Here is a 22,448-nt window from a genome sequence, read left to right as displayed (position 1 = left end):
CTCTAGTCCAGTGAGCTTGAACTCACCTTTGAATTTGACATCATGTGATCTGCCATCTTCACTGTTACAGTGGATTTTAGAGTGGACAAATGTTTCATTTCCACTGTAAAAATGCTTAACACTGGTCATGTCACAGCCTTTACCCTTCCAAATGTTTAATTGTCTGTCATTGTTTTATTCTAACCATAGCTTGAGTGAAACTGTGCCCTCGTGTGTCGATAATGAGGATGTGCAGTTTTGAGGACAGCTTGGGAAATGAGAGTAGCATGTTCACTGCTCTCCGGTGACTGCACACAACAGTATCGTTGTCAATCAGGTAGAGGTGATGGTTACTGTTTTCAGACGAGAGCTTCTTCATGAAGCAGTTGCACAGTTCAGGTAGGTGAGAATTAACAATTCAGCCTCTTTCTAGAATAGTTCGTTATAGGAACTTGTGCACAAGTTATGGTCCGTCTTTGTTAAGTCATTGGTGTGTAATCCAGGTTTGTTGTAAATTCAAGCAAATGCTAAAAATGGCCAAGGATACAACAAATTGTTAAAACTAGAAAGTGTTGGAAAAGCAGTCCTGCAATGGGTTGAAAGTCATGTTTGTGTATAGTGTTTATTTCATAACCCCTTTACCTTTTTGTATACAAAATACATTTACTTACTGAGTGATTACTCTGTCGCTATGTTCAGAATGTTTACCAAAATACCTATAATTGTTAAATCTATACAACAAAATTCTTGCAGGTTTGACATTGTACTATAGTCAACTGTCCTTGTGTTTGAATTGAGATGTTGATGTTGGCAGCCAGTTGTGATCAGGCTTAGAATATGAATATGTATATATATATTATGTATTTTTACAATTGATAGTTGTGTAAATGGATCTAAATCCTCACTCACTGACTCAATAGATTTGATTTCTCCCACTGGGCACAGATGTCATTTCAACGTCAAGTTTAGATTCACAAAAGTGAAATTAACAGAAAATGCATATCTGCTGGAAGTAAGGCACCCCCTAAAAAAATCAAAGTAGTGCACTGGGCCTTTACTATTGTTAGTGGCTTATATAGACATCTGTAGGGCGGGCAACAACAAAAAAATATTCTGCATCTGCTTTGGCAAAAAAGGTAGTTGTATAATTAAGAATAGTATCTTGCAGGATTCAGTATTTGGAATTGTACGAGCTGTTGCCCTGCCCCTTTCTCTGTTGTCATTAATGGAATCCAGAAAGAACAACACCCTGCCCTCAAACACAGGACTGCAATTTTCACTGGGGACCACATTCTGAAATTGCATTTTTATCCCCCCCAATTGTATAATTGGAATGTGATACAAAACGAGACAACGGTATGCTTTAGGACCATGCGGACACCTCCGAGCGATCGTGTAGGCTGTTTGGAGTGTTTATCTGACTGGATAAAAAAATATATTATGTCCCCCCCACTTCTAAAACCAAAGTTGTGCCCCTGCTCAAACATATACATTAAAAGGTGCAGTTATGGGCAAAGACACAAAAAATCCACATCAAAATAAATATTTTTCTTGATCAAATAATGTGGAAAACAACCACTTTATGTGCGATATTAATTTACCCTCCTTACAAACCAATGTAAATGTACATTACTGTACTGGACATACTGGTCATCTAGGTTTGTACCTGTAGACTTTCCATCACAACGAAGAAAAAAAATGCACAATACAGTAATTGAGTACACTGGTTTGTGATGATGTGATGATATGGCTTAGTTGGTAGAGCATGGCACTTGCAATGTTAGGGTTGTGAATTTGATTCCCATGTGGGACCAGTATGTAAAAGTATGAAAATGTATGCACTCACTACTGTTAGTTGCTCTGGATAAGAGTATTTACTAAAATGGAAAAGGAATGGATTTCAGTTTTCACATAGAAATAAGTTCCATTTTCAAAATATTAAAATAAACTAAAACATATTTCAAGTATTTTTATAATCCATAAAGTATTATCAGATTACCTGTTTTGTACAGATAATTATCAGACGGAGGTTACAAATTCTGGTAAACACTCAAATACATTTAGTAACAAAAAAAACACAAAAGTAGTGCACTGGGCCTTTACTAGTCCTGTATTAGCAGACCCAATATAAATGTCTTCAGAGAGGCAAAGTTGTGTGAAAAAAAAAAAAATCCATTATTTTATGACTTTTTGCAAAACCAATCAGTTTTCCACGTTGATTCAACGTCATCACAGATTATTATTGTATTTTTTATGACGTGGAAACAACGTTGATTCAACAAGTTGATGCCAATATTGTCATATCTCATTCATCACAGTCATTTCAGTGTCAATGTTGTCCTTCTTTCCTAACCATCCATTTGAATGGGTAATGCATTTGCCCACTAGATTGAATGAATTATTGATTTCCGCTTTAGGGTTACCCTATCTCCTCTCCCCCTCTATCATTTCAATCTGTCTCTCCTCTCTGCAACCACCTATCATCATCCCTCCCCAAACGGACCTCCCGCAGGGTCCCAGCATGCAGCAGGAGCTGTGGCTGCGAGCAAAATCTCAGGTGCTGTCCTCCCTCAAGCCTGTGTGCGCCCTGAGAGCAGTGTCCACAGACCCACCCCACCCTGCAAGCGCCGACCCCCACTGCTACACCAGAGCCGCTGACCTGACCCACAGCCCCCTGGCCAAGATGTCCAACAGCGCCCCGTCTCCCCGCAATAGCCCCAACGTGCCCCCCCACCCCCCGGCCCTCCCGAGAACGCCCAACCTTGGCCTCAGGACCAGAACGCTTAACCACAACGTCCATTCACACACCCACTACCACAACAACAGAGGTCAGTTTTTCCCGATACTATTTCTACATCTTTTTTTTAATACATTTGTTATATTTTATTTCACCTTTATTTAACCAGGTAGGCCAGTTGAGAACAATTTCTCCTTTACAACTGCGACCTGGCAAAGATAAAGTAAAGCAGTGCAACAAAAACAACAACACAGAGTTACACGTAAACAAACATAGTCAATAACACAATTGAAAAAATATATGTACAGTGTGTGCAAATGTAGAAGAGTAGGGAGGTAAGGCAATAAATAGGCAAAATAATTACAATTTAGCATTAACACTGGAGTGATAGATGTGCAGATGATGATGTGCAAGTAGAGATACTGGGGTGCAAAAGAGCAAGAAGATAAATAACAATATGGGGATGAGTTAGTTGGGTGTGCTATTTACAGATTGGCTGTATACAGGTACAGTGATCAGTAAGCTGCTCTGACAGCTGATACTTAAAGTTAGAGGGGGAGATATAAGTCTCCAGCTTCAGTGATTTTTGCAATTCGTTCCAGTCATTGGCAGCAGAGAAATGTAAGGAAAGGCGGCCAAAGGAAGTGTTGGCTTTGGGGATGGCCAGTGAAATATACCTGCTGGAGCATGTGCTACGGGTGGGTGTTGCTGTGGTGACCAGTGAGCTGACACAAGGCGGGGCTTTACCAAGCTAAGACTTATAGATGACCTGGAACCAGTAAGTTTGGCGACAAATATGTAGCGAGGGCCAGCCAATGAGAACATACAGGTCGCAGTGGTGGGTAGTTTATGGGGCTTTGGTGACAAAACGAATGGCACTGTGATAGACTACATCCAATTTGCTGAGTAGAGTGTTGGAGGATATTTTGTAAATGATATAGCCGAAGTCAAGGATCGGCAGGATAGTCAGTTTTACAAGGATATATTTGGCAGCATGAATGAAGTAGGCTTTGTTGCGAAATAGGAAGCCGATTCTAGATTTACTTTTGGATTGAAGATCTTTAATGTGAGTCTGGAAGGAGAGCTTACAGTGTAACCAGACATCTAGGTATTTGTAGTTGTCCAGATATTCTAAGTCAGAACCGTCCAGAGTAGTGATGCTAGTCGGGCTGGCGGGTGCGGGCAGCAATCGGTTGAAGAGCATTCATTTAGTTTTATTAGCATTTAAAAGCAGTTGGAGGCCACGGAAGGAGTGTTGTATGGCTCGTTTGGAGGTTTGTTAACACAGTGTCCAAAGAAGGGCCAGATGTATACAGAATGGTGTCGTCTGCATAGAGGTGGATCATTTACATTACATTTACATTTAAATCAGATCAGAGAATCACCAGCAGCAAGAGCGACATCATTGATATATACAGAGAAAAGAGTCAGCCCGAGAATTTAACCCTGTGGCACCCCCATAGAGACTGCCAGAGGTCCGGACAACCTGCCCTCCGATTTGACACACTGAACTCTATCTGAGAAGTAGTTGGTGAACCAGGCGAGGCAGTTATTTGAGAAACCAAGGCTATTGAGTCTGCCGAAAAGAATGCGGTGATTGACAGAGTCCAAAGCCTTGGCCAGGGCGATGAAGACAGCTGCACAGTACTGTCTTTTATCGATGGCTGTTATGATATCGTTTACGACCTTGAGCGTAGCTGAGGTGCACCCATGACCAGCTCGGAAACCAGATTGCATAGTGGAGAAGGTACGGTGGGATTCGAAATGGTCGGTGATCTGTTTGTTAACTTGGCTTTCACAGATTTTAGAAGGGCAGGGCAGGATGTACAGTCGTGGCCAAAAGTTGAGAATGACACAAATATTAATTTCCACAAAGTTTGCTGCTTCAGTGTCTTTAGATTTTTTTGGTCAGATGTTACTATGGGATACTGAAGTATAATTACAAGCATTTCATAAGTGTCAAAGGCTTTTATCGACAATTGCATGAAGTTGATACAAAGAGTCAATATTTGCAGTGTTGACCCTTCTTTTTCAAGACCTCTGCAATCTGCCCTGGCATGCTGTCAATTAACTTTTGGGCCACATCCTGACTGATGGCAGCCCATTCTTGCATAATCAATGCTTGGAGTTTGTCAGAATTTGTGGGGTTTTGTTTGTCCACCAGCCTTTTGAGGATCGACCAAAAGTTCTCAATGGGATTAAGGTCTGGGGTGTTTCCTGGCCATGGACCCAAAATATCAATGTTTTGTTCCCCGAGCCACTTAGTTATCACTTTTGCCTTATGGCAAGGTGCTCCATCATGCTGGAAAAGGCATTGTTCGTCACCAAACAGTTCCTGGATGGTTGGGAGAAGTTGCTCTCGGAGGATGTGTTGGTACCATTCTTTATTCATTGCTGTGTTCTTAGGCAAAATTGTCAGTGAGCCCACTCCCTTGGCTGAGAAGAAACCCCACACATGAATGGTCTCAGGATGCTTTACTGTTGGCATGACACAGGACTGATGGTAGCGCTCACCTTGTCTTCTCCGGATGCCCCAAACAATCGGAAAGGGGATTAATCAGAGAAAATGACTTTACCCCAGTCCTCAGCAGTCCAATCCCTGTACCTTTTGTCGAATATCAGTCTGTCCCTGATGTTTTTCCTGGAGAGAAGTGGCTTCTTTGCTGCCCTTCTTCACACCAGGCCATCCTCCAAAAGTCTTCGCCTCACTGCGTGCTGCCATTCCTGAGCAAGCTCTGTACTGGTGGTGCCCCAATCCCGCAGCTGAATCAACTTTAGGAGACGGTCCTGGCACTTGCTGGACTTTCTTGGGTACCCTGAAGCCTTCTTCACAACCGCTCTCCAGCTTCAGTGATTTTTGCAATTTGTTCCAGTCATTGGCAGCAGAGAAATGTAAGGAAAGGTGGCCAAAGGAAGTGTTGGCTTTGGGGATGGCCAGTGAAATATACCTGCTGGAGCGTATGCTACGGGTGGGTGTTGCTGTGGTGACCAGTGAGCTGACACAAGGTGGGGCTTTACCAAGCAAAGACTTATAGATGACCTGGAACCAGTAGGTTTGGCGACGAATATGTAGCGAGGGCCAGCCAATGAGAACATACAGGTCGCAGTGGTGGGTAGTATATGGGGCTCTCCTTGAAGTTCTTGATGAGCCGATAAATGGTTGATTTAGGTGCAATCTTACTGGTAGCAATATCCTTGCCTGTGAAGCCCTTTTTGTGCAAAGCAATGATGACGGCACTTGTTCCATTGTAGGTAACCATGGTAAACAGAGGAAGAACAATGATTCCAAGCACCACCCTCCTTTTGAAGCTTCCAGTCTGTTATTCAAACTCAATCAGCATGACAGAGTGATCTCCAGCCTTGTCCTCATCAACACTCACACCTGTATTAACGAGAGAATCACCGACATGATGTCAGCTGGTCCTTTTGTGGCAGGGCTGAAATGCAGTGGAAATTATTTTGGGGGATTCAGTTCATTTGCATGGCAAAGAGGGACTTTGCAATGCATCTGATCACTCTTCATAACATTCTGGAGTATATGCAAATTGCCATCATACAAACTGAGGCTGCAGACTTTGTGAAAATTAATATTTGTGTCATTCTCAAAACTTTTGGCCACAACTGTATATAGGTCTATAACAGTTTGGGTCTAGAGTGTCTCCCCCTTTGAAGAGGGGGGTGACCGCGACAGCTTTCCAATCTTTGGGGATCTCAGACAATACGAAAGAGTTTGAAAAGGCTAGTAATAGGGGTTGCAACAATTTTGGCAGATAATTTTAGAAAGAGAGGGTCCAGATTGTCTAGTCCAGCTCATTTGTAGGGATCCAGATTTTGCATCTCTTTCAGAACATCAGCTGTCTGGATTTGGGTGAAGGAGAAGCGTGGGGGGGGGACTTGGGCAAGTTGCTGCAGGGGGTGCAGGGCTGTTGGCCGGGGTAAGGTTAGCCAGGTGGAAAGCATGGCCAGCCGTAGAAAAATGCTTATTGAAATGATCGATTATCGTAGATTTATTGGTGGTGACAGTGTTTCCTAGCCTCAGTGCAGTGGACAGCTGGGAGGAGGTGCTCTTATTCTCCATGGACTTTTCACTGTCCCATTTGGATTCTACAAACTCATAGCTGTATCGGGTATACTCAGGTTGTACATCACACATCAGTGAAATGTTTCTGCTTCACACAATACATGTATACTCATCAGGTATACTATAACAGGGCACCAGTGGAGGCTGGTAGGAGGAGCTATAGGAAGACAGGCTCATTGTAATGGCTGGAATGGAATCAATGGAACGGTATCAAAAATATGGAAACCAAGTGTTTGATTCCAATCCATTAATTCCATTCCACCAGCCTCTTCAGCAGGCACATGATGGTCATTGTTTAGTCAGAAATGGATGTTGACACTGTCTGTACTGTATTTTCCAGATAATGGCGTCAAAGCAGAGTTCAACCGCAGCTGCTCGGCCGAGGGCCCCTCGGGGCCACAGGCCAACCCTATCAAAGCCTCCAGGACCCATCATGAGCTGCATAAGGAACTGCTGCTAGCCCACAAAAAGTAGGGACCACCATAGAGATGAGGGGTGTGCATAAGCTCCTTCCTTATACATACAAACTCTCATTAGGGCACACTGTAGCAAAACACAGCAAAAAGCTTTGGAACAGAAAATGAAAACAAGTGTTTCTTATTGGACAAGTTCAGGTAATAGTCCCTCCCTGTTTCACTCTATTTTCTTCCATTTGGTGCCTTATTTGGTAACCTCTGGAAAGCAGATCTAAACTACCTTTCACCTGAGTATCCCTTCTCCCATGGTTGATTCATCAAATATGAATGACGGAATCTCACAGACTGCAATAGTATACCCTTTATCTATGGTGCTCTGTTTCTTTCTAGGCCACGGGGAGCCCAAACCAGAGTAAAGTGATATTGTCTCAAACAATGGCTGACCTGACCCCACCCACCGCGAGCATCTTGATATCAAATACTGTAAAGCTTGAATCAGTCACTGTGCCATTGGTGCAAATTATTTGTGAAAGTGAAACCTTAAATCGCCATGAGAAACAATTGTTTGCTACATACATTTGAAGCATCAAAAGTTTGGGTTATTTGGTCATGAAAACTCTTGTTCCTATTTCTGAGTGTACCTCAAACCTCTTCACTGTCTTTCCATCATCAATAGGCAGTAGTGTAAAGTAACTTCGTAAAAATACTTTGAAGTACCACTATGTTTTTGGGGATATCAGTACTTTATTTATATTTTTTACAACAATGACTTTTAATCCACTACATTCCTAAAGAAATGATGTGCTTTTTACTCCCATACATTTTTCCTGACACCCAAAAGTACTCGTTACATTTCAAATGCTCAGCAGAACAGGAAAATGGTCCAATTCATACACTTATTCCTACTGCTTCCGATCTTGTGGACCCACTAAACACAAATGCTTCCTTTGTAAATTATGTTCGAGTGTTGGAGTGTGCCTCTGGCTATCCGTAAATTAAAAAAGAAAACTACAAAATCGTGCCGTCTGGTTCGCTTAATATAAGGAATTTTAGAACTTTAAGTTTTGATACTTAAAGCTGCAATGTGTTTTTGGGTGACTCAAACAAATTCACATATATATATGTATGTTATAGATCTGTCATTCTCATTGAAAGCAAGTCTAAGAAGAGGTACTGTATATATGTTCTATGTGCACTATTTCTATGATTTCCGTTCTTAAATTTCATTTTTGTGTCTTTTACTTTCAGTTTTGTACACTAGCTTCAAACAGCTGGAAATACAATATTTTTGGTTATGGAAAATATATTTTCACCCACTATATTTGCTTGTTTTGTCACATAAAATGAAATTAGGGGAACTATTCGAATTTTAGCAACCTGGAAATGGCGGAGCGATTTCTGCATAGTGCATCTTTAAGTATATTTAAAACAAAAAACTTTTAGACTTTTACTCAAGTAGTATTTTACTGGGTGACTTTCACTTTTACATGTTCTATTAAGGTATCTTTACTTTTACTCGTGCAGTGATGTAAAAAGTATTTGCCCCCTTTCTGATTGTCTCTATTTTTGCATATGTTTTACACTGAATGTTTTTAAATCTTCAACCAATACCTAATATTTGATAAAGGGAACCTGAGTGAACAACTAACACAACATTTTGATAATTTTTTTAATTTATTCTATCAACAAAGTTACGCAAAACCCAATGCTCCTGTGTAAAAAAAAAAGTAATTGCCCCTTGGCACAACTCAACTGGTTGTGCCACCTTTAGCTGCCATGACTGCAACCAAATGCTTCCTGTAGTTGTTGATCAGTCTCTCACATCGCTGTGGAGGAATTATTATTCCATGCAGAACTGCTTTAATCCAGCGACATTTGAGGGTTTTCGAGCATGAACTGCTCATTTCAGGTCCTGCCACAAGATCTCAATCGGGTTTAGGTCTGAACTTTGACTAGGCCATTCCAAAACTTAAAATGGGTTGCTTTTCAGCCATTCTGATATAGACTTGCTTGTGTGTTTTCTTTGGATGATGTTCTTGCTGCATGACCCAGCTGCACTTCAGCTTCAGCTCACACATGGATGGCCTGACATTCTCCTGATACAGAGCAGAATTCATAGTTTCTTCAATGATTGCAAGTCATCCAGGTCCCGAGGCAGCAAAGCATCCCTAAACCATCACACTATCACCACCATGCTTGACCATTGGTATTAGATTTTTACTGCGGAAAACAGTGTTTGGTTTTCGCCAGACATAACGGGACCCATGTCCTGCCTGATCAACAACTACAGGAAGCGTTTGTTTGCAGTCATTGCAGCTAAAGGTGACACAATCAGTTATTGAGTGTAAGGGGGCAATTACTTTTTAAACCCCAAAGGGCATTCGGTGTTGCATAACTTTATTCAATAAATGGAATACATGTAAGTATGCAAATGTTTTGATATGTGTTCACCCTGGTTCCCTTGATCTTATATTAAGTTGAAGATCTGATAACATTCAGTGTAATAAATATGCAAAAATAGAGAAAATCAGAACGGGGACAAATACATGTTCACCGCACTGTATGACCATTGGATACTTTTTCCACCATTGCCAACAGACCTAGCGAATCCTCAAGTCAAGCACTTGATGATGTAATGCCCGGGATGTAGTGGAGGAAGGAGTCAGACGCAGGAGACAGAGAGTTCAGAGTAGGCTACTTCTTCATACACTGACCAGGTGAAAACAGACGCCACTCAAAACAAATGCCCCAAAACACAGGGGAATTAAACAGTCCCAAAAAACAGCTCACTTACACGAACAACCGTGACATACATGCGTGTACAAAGACTACACATAAAACAATCCCGCACACCCAAGAAGCGGGCCGGCTGGCTAATAAAGCCCAACTAATAAACCTAATTAATAACAGGTGTAACTAATAAACAGACAAGGAGGGGAGGAAAATATCAGTGGCAGCTAGTAGGCCGGTGACGACTACCGCCGAGCGCCACCCGAACGGGAAGGGGAGCCACCTTTGGTAGGAGTTGTGATTCATTTTTTCCATAGGGAGTTTTAGAAACACTTAAAATAAGGGCTTTGTTTCATGTAAGCTTACCCTGGCATGGTGTTTTGATAACCATCTAAATCTCGTTTGGACAAGGTGACTTTATCAATATGTTTGACTCTATATACTCTCAGATTCGAAAATGCTAATTAGCATCGAAGTAGATATCATGCAAGACTACAAATCCCTGCAAGCTCCTGCACATCAACTCTAGCTGACACCTTTGCTAAGAGGTATTGTGTCATTTCAAAACTTGCACAAGACAGTTCACAGAATTGCCCATTTAAATAAATCTTTTCAATTTATTAATTTGTAAATTTAGCTAAATTAGATAGTTAATCCAGAGTTGTTTTTTTTAATAACTTTGCCTCGATTCAGAAATCTCATCCAGATCATCATGGCATTTTCAGTTATTTACAGTATGATAGCCACATTAGCATCTAATTAGCATTTCAGTTTTGGGGGGTAAATACAGGCAAATATTTTGCTAAAAGTCACCTTGTCCTAGAGCGATTTACACGGTTATTAAAAAGTCACTCAGGGTAAGCCTACAGAAAACACAACCCTTATTTTAAGTGTTTCTAATATCCCCTATGGGGAAAAAATAATGGTGGAAAAACGATTGGCACCATTTCCTTGTTTGATCGCTAGGTTTTATGGGTATTATGACTCTTCCTGTGGTACTCTATGTCCTACTGTAGCTACAGCATGTCCTTCATGCTCTCCTTTTCCCTCTCCCCACCTCCTTCACTCCCTCTCCCCCTCCTCCTCTCTCCCTCCCCCTCTCTCCGTCTATGGGCCCAGGGGTAAGGCCCTGTGCAGTAAGCCTGAGCTGCAGCAGGTGCTTGAGAGGCGTAAGAAGGAGCAGACTCAGAAAGAGGAGGGAGACCAGGCCAGGACTCCCCTGGAGGAGGTGCTTCTGAAACGGCAGCAGAAAAACACTGAGGTGAGTGGGGAACACTACGGTAGCCTATCTCATCTCACACAGCCCACACCTGGGTAATGTTCATTGAGCAACAGACGGAAGAAAGCAGACTGAAACAGGGAGGGACTATGTGTACTTATATGTGTACTTGTCCAATAAGAAACACAAATGTTCCATTTGTTATGGTATGGGCGGGGGGTAGTTTAGTGTTAGCACACAGGCAGGCAATGCACTACCAGTATACACTGCCACACTCCATCCGAGCACCAACCAGGTCAAGGGCTGTGCTCTGCCAGGAAGCCTTCATAAACACAACAGGTTGGGCCAATCAAGGTGATTGTGATTCAGTGTAAGAGAGGTGGCAGGATGCCTCTCAGCCTTTCTCTATTTGTTTTCCATTACCTTTCATTTTCGGCATGCCTCTAGTATTTTTTACTTTTTATACATTTACATTTACATTTAAGTCATTTAGCAGACGCTCTTATCCAGAGCGACTTACAAATTGGTGCATTCACCTTATGACCTCCAGTGGAACAGTAGTGCATCTAAATCTTTTCAGGGGGAGGGGGGGTGAGAGGGATTACTTTATCCTATCCTAGGTATTCCTTAAAGAGGTGGGGTTTCAGGTGTCTCCGGAAGGTGGTGATTGACTCCGCTGTCCTGGCGTCGTGAGGGAGTTTGTTCCACCATTGGGGGGCCAGAGCAGCGAACAGTTTTGACTGGGCTGAGCGGGAACTGTACTTCCTCAGTGGTAGGGAGGCGAGCAGGCCAGAGGTGGATGAACGCAGTGCCCTTGTTTGGGTGTAGGGCCTGATCAGAGCCTGGAGGTACTGAGGTGCCGTTCCCCTCACAGCTCCGTAGGCAAGCACCATGGTCTTGTAGCGGATGCGAGCTTCAACTGGAAGCCAGTGGAGGGAGCGGAGGAGCGGGGTGACGTGAGAGAACTTGGGAAGGTTGAACACCAGACGGGCTGCGGCGTTCTGGATGAGTTGTAGGGGTTTAATGGCACAGGCAGGGAGCCCAGCCAACAGCGAGTTGCAGTAATCCAGACGGGAGATGACAAGTGCCTGGATTAGGACCTGCGCCGCTTCCTGTGTGAGGCAGGGTCGTACTCTGCGGATGTTGTAGAGCATGAACCTACAGGAACGGGCCACCGCCTTGATGTTAGTTGAGAACGACAGGGTGTTGTCCAGGATCACGCCAAGGTTCTTAGCGCTCTGGGAGGAGGACACAATGGAGTTGTCAACCGTGATGGCGAGATCATGGAACGGGCAGTCCTTCCCGGGAGGAAGAGCAGCTCCGTCTTGCCGAGGTTCAGCTTGAGGTGGTGATCCGTCATCCACACGGATATGTCTGCCAGACATGCAGAGATGCGATTCGCCACCTGGTCATCAGAAGGGGGAAAGGAGAAGATTAATTGTGTGTCGTCTGCATAGCAATGATAGGAGAGACCATGTGAGGTTATGACAGAGCCAAGTGACTTGGTGTATAGCGAGAATAGGAGAGGGCCTAGAACAGAGCCCTGGGGGACACCAGTGGTGAGAGCACGTGGTGTGGAGACGGATTCTCGCCACACCACCTGGTAGGAGCGACCTGTCAGGTAGGACGCAATCCAAGCGTGGGCCGCGCCGGGAGATGCCCAACTCGGAGAGGGTGGAGAGGAGGATCTGATGGTTCACAGTATCGAAGGCAGCCGATAGGTCTAGAAGGATGAGAGCAGAGGAGAGAGAGTTAGCTTTAGCAGTGCGGAGCGCCTCCGTGATACAGAGAAGAGCAGTCTCAGTTGAATGACTAGTCTTGAAACCTGACTGATTTGGATCAAGAAGGTCATTCTGAGAGAGATAGCGGGAGAGCTGGCCAAGGACGGCACGTTCAAGAGTTTTGGAGAGAAAAGAAAGAAGGGATACTGGTCTGTAGTTGTTGACATCGGAGGGATCGAGTGTAGGTTTTTTCAGAAGGGGTGCAACTCTCGCTCTCTTGAAGACGGAAGGGACGTAGCCAGCGGTCAGGGATGAGTTGATGAGCGAGGTGAGGTAAGGGAGGAGGTCTCCGGAAATGGTCTGGAGAAGAGAGGAGGGGATAGGGTCAAGCGGGCAGGTTGTAGGGCGGCCGGCCGTCACAAGACGCGAGATTTCATCTGGAGAGAGAGGGGAGAAAGAGGTCAGAGCACAGGGTAACACATAATACTCCTCTTGGACTGGCCGACCATGGGAGTCATGACTGAGCTGGCCCTGGACCTAAGGTAAGGTTGTTGTCAACCGGGTACATGCATTCAGCCACAGGAGATTGGTGGCACCTTAATTGGGGAGGACAGGCACATGGTAATGTCTGGAGCTAAATACGTTTCCATGTTGTTTAATGCCATTCCATTTGCGTTCCAGGCATTCTTATGAGCCGTCCTTCCCTCAGCAGCCTCCACTGCACTACACCTGGTAGCATATGCTTACTTCTCACCTTTATGCACACATCAAATCAGGTTACAGACCATGCAGACCATGCCTAAGACCCCTAGACATAACTAGTGCAGCTAAATCAGTAGGCTAGTTGTTGGTTATTGGTTTGTAAAATGTTTTCCGTTGTGTGCCCTGATGAACACGACCCTGACACAGCTCCCAACTCATGTCTAACATATTTCATTCAACAAAACCGACACAAAATGCATATTGTCTCTATCGTTCAGTAAAATGCTATGGACAACTTTAAAGTTTGAATTGATATGCTATAGCGGTGTTGTTTCCATTTCTCCTGTCTGACAGAGGGAGAAGCACGAAGGGGAGAAAGTACAGGAGGAGGCCCAGCTGTTGGAGTTTGTCCGAGTCCGACAGAACCTGAAAAAGATCCAGGCTTTCCACAAGGCCACAAACTCTTGAGTTAGTTGCGTGGATGGGCTTGGAAAAGACTGACTGACACGGAGTAGACTGTTGTACTGTATGTTGCCTGGGAAAGGACATAAATCAGCATTGACTCTCTCCCAACTTCTCCAAAATGGCTTCCTTACACTGTCCCGCACATTGACAATACTGCGTTTGTGTGCAGAGTCAGAAACTCAAACAATATCACTGGTTCGATTTGAAGGCATAAGGATACCTTGAACATGGAAATATTTTAAGCCAAGGAGAAACATCGACAAATGTTCTCATTTGAACTAGTTGTGGGGGAATAAAAAAAACAATATTGCTGTTCAATGGATCAGTCGAAAGGGTGTGGATCTATGGTTGGGATGTTAGGACTCAAGACAGTATTCAGTCAATTGCGAATATAAAACTGTACTTTAGAATGGAGAAAAATGCAGTATAAAAAAGACACTTGTAGATGTTGTCCTTTGAGTTTGATCATGTATACAGTACCATTTTCTTGCCTTTTTGCTGTGGAGCTCAAATTAGCCAATGTCAGTATTGTGAGTTTAGGCATGCGTCTCTATCAGTCTCTTTCAGTCAGATAGGGGAAAAACTTGGGTTGTTACTTTTTCCTATGTCAGACAAATGAAAATATTGGGTTTGAAAAACTTGACAAATTAAATAATAATTTTTAACATATTGTTGTAAAGCACGGCCGGTGCTATATCATGCATGTCAATTAATGAAGTAACTTATGTTCCTAAAATGTTTCATCTAACTCTAAATAATGGTATATTTTGTGTTTCTTTATTCCCATTAATAATTTACTGTGTTCACTTATTCTACAGTACCTAACGGTATTTTTAATGCTTTTGAAAGGCCCTGTAGTTATGCAGATGATGTTTCTAAATCATTGCACTTACAGTATACAGTGTGTAGGCATTTGATACTGTAGACAATAGACATACCTTGTAAGCTAAATAAATAAAGATACACGTTTGTATTAGTTAGAAGTCATTGAAATATAGCCTATAGGAACTAAGCTCCTTGATGCATTGAGTAGCCTATCTATGTAAATTTTGTTGGGTCGCCCAAAACTTTAAATATTGCAGTTTTAAGTGGCCAATGATGACCACCTTGACAAAAGTGATCTGTTTGAACGCACCCAAGGAGAGAGGTGAAAAATTCTTCCTTAAAGATGCAATTCTAGTAGTTCGACTAATTTTAACTTATGTGACAAAACAAGCAAGTATAGCTTAAATAATCATTGTACCATCTAACACTTTGTGATATATCTCTTCCATAACAAAAAATATTGTATTTTCAGCTGAAGCTGGTGTACCGAAAGTAAAAAAACACACAAATTAAACTTAAGAATGGGAAGAATTGAAAAAACAGACATAGAACATATCTACCGCTTCTTGGAGTTTCTTTCAAGGCGAATGACAGATCTATAACTCACATTTCTATGTGAATTTGGTTGAGCGCCGAAAAATTTACATATTGCAGCTTTCATTTTCTCGAAAGCTAAAGGCACAACCTGGGTTCGATCCAATGTCTACAGTACCTGAACATGTTATTATAGGGTAGACAACCCTGAGGCTACGGCTGAGGACAGGAACAAGTACAAGAAGTCGCCCTACGGCCTCAGCAGAGTCATCAAACAAACGGACAATAGAAATAAAGTGGAATCCTATTAAACAGGCTCCAATGCCCGTTGCATGTGGCAGGGGCTACAGTCTATTACGGATTACAAAGGAAGACACAGCCGTGATCTGCCTAATGATGCCTCTGTCAGACGAACTCAATGCATTTTATGCACGTTTCGACAATAACAACATCATACCATGCGTGAGGGCCCCCACTGAACTAGAGGACTGGGTGATCAATCTCCCTCTCCAAGGCCAACGTAAGTAAGGGATTTAATCAGATCAACACTCGCAAGGCCACGGGGCCGGACGGTATTCCAGGGCGCAGGCACGTCCACATCGACGGGGCTGCAGTGGAGGGGGTCGAAAGCTTCCTCGGGGTCAATATCACTATGGACTTAAAATAGTTGAAAAAGTTTGGCATGCGCCCTCAAATCCTCAAAGGTTCTACAGCTGCGCTATTGAGAGCATCTTGACGGGCTGCATCACTGCTTGGTATGGCAACAGCACTGCCCTCTATCGCATGGCGCTACAGAGGGTGGTGCGGACATTTCAGTACATTACTAGGTGCCGAGCGCCCTGACATCCAGTATCTTTATATCAGGCAGTGTTGTAACCCTGGTAAATCATTAAAGACTCCAGCCATCTACGCCATAGACCGCTCCCTCTGCCTCTGCACGGCAAGCTGTACCGGTGCATAAAATCTGTCATCAGCAGCCTCCTGAATCGTTTCTATCCTGAAGCCATAAGACTGCTAAATAGCTAACAAAACGGCTACATGGACTGAGCTGACCCTTTTTTTTATGCACACACACAGGACTCTACACACTCACTGACACTCCAACACACACATAACATGAACACACATTTATACTGAGTCTATATACACTCACACACACACAATCTTAATTTACGGTGCTGCTACTCTGTTTATCATACATACTGACACCTTGTGACCGTACACCTATACATACTGTCGATGTCCCCAGGGATGGACATTAAGCTAGCCCGAACTAGCCTGACACAGCTGGGAAATGCCTAGAAGAAAATGTGCCAAACTAGCCTGACACAGCAGTGACATTTTGCCTTTACAAACATTGTATGCCGCTGATTTAGGACCTGAATGTTACCCGGGCTAGTAGAAATCCTGGTCTGCTGGCCAGTGCCCCAAATCTTTTTTTTTGTCTTTCAGATGGGCAGACCTGAAACCCAGTGACGACACTCGGCTCTGCAGCTGCCATTTTCCGGTGGGAAAGAGATTGTTGATTGGGAAACAAGAACACACAATGAGGCATGAGGATTGGGTGTTGAGGGACCACTTGTCACATTGTCCAAGGTGTTTTCTGTCCAGATAAAGATGGTGATACAGCATTGAAAAATACCTACCACTGACCAAATGTCTCGCAGGAGGGCATCCCTCAGGCCATCAGGTGCATGGACATCCTGTACCAGTGTGATATGAGCATCCAGTTGTGGAGACTACAGTCTGTGGACTGACAGGTTAGTAACTCATCAAATATGATACAATACAGTGTAAAACATTGAATTTGTAGCTGCATTGACATTTTTTCTTTATGTCCCCTTTTCCCGATGTTTTCGACACCCCACGAGACGCAGTGCATTATCGCCACCCTCAGCAAGGAGATAATCTGGAAGTTATGTAGTCTCTCTCACTCAGCGGAGGCTCCTCAGAGGAGATAGGGGAGGACCATCCTCCTCAATGAATTTCATAAAAATTGAAATTGTAAAACATTTTTAAAAACTTGCCCTTTTTATATAAAAGTATACTAAATATAATCACGTCACCAAATAATTGATTAAAACATACTATTTTGCAAAGAAGGTCTACAGTAGCATCTACAGCACTCGGTAGGGTAGCACCATGGTGTAGCTGGAGGACAGCTAGCTTCCGTCCTCTGGGCACATTGACTTCAATACAAAACCTGGAAGGCTCATGGTTCTCATCCCCTTCCATAGAGTTACACAGAAATTATGACAACTTCCGGAGGAAGTCCTCCAACCTATCAGAGCTCTTGCAGCCTAAACTGACATTTTGTCCACTCAATCTAAGGATCAGAAAATGTATGTAGCACTGAACGAATAAGCTACAGCTAGCTAGCACTGCAGTGCATAAAATGTGGTGAATAGTTGACTCAAAGAGAGAGAAAGACAGTAGTTGAACAGTTTAACAAACTAATTTCTTCCAAAATGAAGGAGAAGCAAGAGAGAAGAAGAGAGAGATTGTCATTGTTTTCTCCCTTTCAGTTTCACTTACTTAGCTAGCAAATGCAGCTAGTTAGTTTAGCCTACTGAAACACCCTGCTCAAACAGAGGGATGTTATATTAGCTAGCTGACTATGACTTTCCAACACAACACTGGAACTCTTCCAAGTTAATGTAAGCTTTTGGTTTTAATAATTTGTTGCCACCAGGGCCCACCCATGTAACTGCTTACTGACTACACTGTAACTTTACTCCATGATTGTAGTGGGTTTACTAACACATTAATTCTATTAGCTATTCTTATTATGACGTTACTTTAGCTAATACGGTGACAACTATGTTTTTTTTGACTGGTCATAAATCGTCCTTCCTCATCTTAAATGGCACTGACGGCCACTGGTCTACGCGTCTCAACTGTGACCAAGGTGTTATGTACATGTTACCACCATGTCAAAAACATGTTATATACAGTAAATGTTACCACCGTAACCAACTTGTTATATACACTAAAGCAATACAAAGTTGATTTACTAACTGAAAATTGAGGCAAGCGAGCAGGGGAAAAAATTGACCCCCCCCAATGAGATTTTAGTCTCTTAATAAGGTTGGCTTAACTCCTGGTATAATAGCTAAGGTTTTGGAATGGCAGACACAGGGACCAGGGTTTGAGTCCCGGTCGGCATTGCACCTGAATGAATTACAACAGTATCAGAATTGGGATAGCACCATTGAAAGTATGTCCTGGCTGAGTTTGAGGCACGGTTTATTTGTCATAGGCATAGATCAGCCTACATTTTTCATAATGAGTGTGCTTGCTAAAATGTTTAGCAGTTTACTAAAGCAATCAGACCTAAACACAGGAGGTCTCCCGACCCCTCCTGTCTCAGCCTCCAGTATTTATGCTGCAGTAGTTTATGTGTCGGGGGGCTAGGGTCAGGGCCTGCGGCTATGGAACCCTGACCTGTTCACTGGACGTGCTACCTATCCCATATCTGCTGTTTTCAACTCTCTAGAGACAGCAGGAGCTTTATAGATACTCTGAATGATCGGCTATGAAAAGCCAACTGACATTTACTCCTGAGGTGCTGACCTGTTGCACCCTCAACATACACTGTGATTATTATTTGACCCTGCTGGTCATCTATGAACATTTGAACATCTTGGCCATGTTCTGTTATAATCTCCTCCCGGCACAGCCAGAAGAAGACTGGGTTTCTGATATCAGCTGATGTAAGGAGGGCTTTATAAATACATTTGATTTGATAAAACATAAAGATAATATACAGCAACCACTAAACAAATAGTGTGTGTGGGGGTTAACTGGGAAAAAAAGGGCCTGAAAAATGGAATGTTGCAGGATAGAATTGGAACATCTCACCTCAGTAATATCTTTTCTATTTCTGTGTGTGTGTGTGTGTGTGTGTGTGTGTGTGTGTGTGTGTGTGAGAGAGAAAGAGAGAGAGAGGGGACAATCAGATGTTTTGTTTAACTAGTCCTACACCATACTTTTCCTGAAGGAGTGCAAATGACGACACATACACACTGTGGTATGTCTACACACATGTCCACTATTCTCTGACAGGGATCATCAACTAGACTAAACCGCATGCAGATATTTTCTTGAGCGGATGGTCGGGGGGCCAGAACAGAATTGCAAATAATTTGTAGACTGCAAAATAACCACAAGAAGCCCAAACAGATAAAATATTTGACTAAAACATAATCATTTCAAACCTTGCTTACATTTGTATATGGTCAGATGTGTCTATTATGAGTGGGAATACTTGGGAACAGATTTCCTGAATGAAAATCACTTGGAGCTGATTTCTTGGTGTTTTAACAGTCTTTTATGTCCAATAATAAAATAAAATAAATGGGTGTGTGTTTTTTTTTTGCTCAGAAAACTTGGGGTGCCCAAATAAAATCACACACGCGCCTCCAGTTGGGGAACCCTGCTCTATGACGACACTTTTGTCTTGCAGGCTTAGCATTGATGTTAGCTTTTCATGTTAGCTGTGTGTGTCACCAGCATTATTCCAGGAAAATAGGATGTTTCCTTTTCATTTTAGTAAATACATCTTCAACTGATGACATTGTGTCTTCTTTTTCACTACCTGTGTGTGTTCCTTGTCTTGCTTTGTGTCCAACTAGCTTTGTGCATCTTGTTAGTGTTGTCTTCTCACTTTAATGTCTCCCAGCTCCCTTCCTCTCTAGCACACCATAGCAAAACCTGTAACTTTTTACAACGGAAACAATCATTTCTCGTAGGACCTTTCCCGTTTCGTTGGCTTCCGTTTGCTTCCGACTGAATACACCCAGCCCTTCTCCTGGCCTGGTTGATCACATTAGTGACAGGGCCTGGGTAGGTTTTCACCATGTTGCTTTTCACCTGTCAAGTTTTTTCGCCTATCAACTAGCTCCTCAGAGGAGGAAGTGGGTCCCATCCTCAGTGATTTTCATAAAAATTGTGGAACATTTAAAAAGTTAAATACATATATATTCACGTCACCAAATAATTGATTAAAACACACTGTTTTGCAATGAAGGTCTACAGTAGCCTTTCATTCATAGGCTAGGTTGTAGCAACCTCATGATGGGTATAGGGAAAATTTGAATATCATGTAGTAGCCTAAACCTATCGATGTTACATTGAACCAGGTGAATGGAATATGAATGACAGCCATCCAATATGCTATAATAGAAATAAGTTTGTGCTCATAATAACAATAATTGCCCTCCCTCATCTTAAATGACACCGACCACCACTGCTGGTCACCTATAGAGATCTGCCAAGAGGAAGGATGTTAAGTGCCACATGCCTTTCAATGCATGACTTTGCACATATTGCACTTTTACTTTCTTCTACAACACTTTGTTTTTGCATTATTTAAACCAAATTGAATATGTTTCATTATTTACTTGAGGCTAAATTTATTTTATTGATGTATTATATTAAGTTAAAATAAGTGTTCATACAGTATTGTTGTAATTGTCATTATTACAAATGAATTGTCACGCCTTGGTCTTAGTATTTTGTGTTTTCTTTAATTATTTGTTCAGGCCAGGGTGTGACATGGGTTTATTGTGTTGTCGTATTGGGGTTTTTGTAGGCATTGGGATTGTGGCTGATTAGGGGTGTGTCTAGCATAGGCGTGGCTGCCTGAGGCGGTTCTCGATCAGAGTCAGGTGATTTTCGTTGTCTCTGATTGGGAACCATATTTAGGTAGCCTGGGTTTCACTGTGTATTTTGTGGGTGATTGTTCCTGTCTTTGTGTTTGCACCAGAATGGGCTGTTTCGGTTTTCACTTTTCATTATTTTGTAGTTTCCGCTTGTATTGTTTTTTCCTTCATTAAAATTATATCATGAATCATCACGCTGCATTTTGGTCCGATCCTTGTTAGATAGAAGAACGCCGTTACATGAATAAATAAATAAAAATCGGCCGATTAATCGAATCGGCTTTTTTGGTCCTCCAATAATCGGTATCGGTATCGGCGTTGAAAAATCATAATCGTCGACCTCTAGTATAGATGCAGGTAGCCTATAGACCCTGATAGGCCAACATCTAATTTCAGGGAAAAGTACACAATGAAACTGACATTAAATGTGGAGAATGTTACATTTCCGATACAGCGGTGATCTTGATCACAATTGATAACTTAATAATGGCAAACTACAACAAACTGAAGTTCTAGGCTATTTATTAAATCCGTTTGCCAGCTCCAGGTAGGCTACACAAGTGGCACAAATTGATTTGCAATGACTCCAGTGGTATAATTTTTACATATGTATTGTATCACATGGTAGCCTACAATGGCATAGAATGTAATAGCCTACTTGATGGCCAACAGATGCAAATGTATCATTCTCCACATTTAATGTCAGTTTCATTGTAGACTTTCTCCCATAAGAGAAGCACATGAGGGAGTTCCTTAACGTCCATTTCAAATGTCCACTCGCACAGCAGCAGTGCTGGAGACCCAAGAACTGAGCATGCTTAAAAACCTTCCCTTGATACGGTTTTCCATAAGAAAAGTTGACATTAGCCTCCCGGGTGGTGCAGTGGTTAAGGGCGCTGTACTGCAGCGCCAGCTGTGCCACCAGAGACTCTGGGTTCGCGCCCAGGCTCTGTCATAACCGGCCGCGACCGGGAGGTCCGTGGGGCGACGCACAATTGGCCTAGCATCGTTAGGGAGGGCTTGGCCGGTAGGGATATCCTTGTCTCAATGCGCACCAGCGACTCCTGTGGCGGGCCGGGCGCAGTGCGAGCTAACCAAGGTTGCCAGGTGACAGTGTTTCCTCCGACACATTGGTGCTGCTGGCTTCCGGGTTGGATGGCGCTGCTCTGAAGCAGTGTGGTTGGGTTGTGTATCGGAGGACGCATGACTTTCAACCTTCGTCTCTCCCGAGCCCGTACGGGAGTTGTAGCGATGAGACAAGATAGTAGCTACTAAAAACAATTGGATACCAAAATTGGGGAGAAAAAGGTTGACATTAGAATGCAGTTTACTTTAAACCACCTCTGAGCGAATTTATCTAAAGCCTCTTGTGTGCC

The 22,448-nt window shown here is 42.9% G+C and overlaps 1 protein-coding gene across 1 annotated transcript; it reads left to right on the top strand.

The window, feature by feature from the left end:
• Positions 1 to 12: 12 nt before the first annotated feature.
• Positions 13 to 15,172, top strand: LOC115132084 (uncharacterized). The gene is made up of 5 exons (XM_029664323.2): positions 13 to 378; positions 2,492 to 2,807; positions 7,138 to 7,267; positions 11,063 to 11,204; positions 13,940 to 15,172. Exons 2-5 carry the CDS (start codon positions 2,501 to 2,503, stop codon positions 14,051 to 14,053), a joined length of 693 nt encoding a protein of 230 aa, XP_029520183.1. The 5' UTR covers positions 13 to 378; positions 2,492 to 2,500; the 3' UTR covers positions 14,054 to 15,172.
• The last annotated feature ends 7,276 nt before the right edge of the window (positions 15,173 to 22,448 follow it).

The sequence above is a fragment of the Oncorhynchus nerka genome, linkage group LG7 (assembly GCF_034236695.1).
Source record: "Oncorhynchus nerka isolate Pitt River linkage group LG7, Oner_Uvic_2.0, whole genome shotgun sequence".
In the NCBI taxonomy this organism is placed as follows: Eukaryota; Metazoa; Chordata; class Actinopteri; order Salmoniformes; family Salmonidae; genus Oncorhynchus; species Oncorhynchus nerka.
This window is presented reverse-complemented; position numbering and strand designations above follow the sequence as displayed.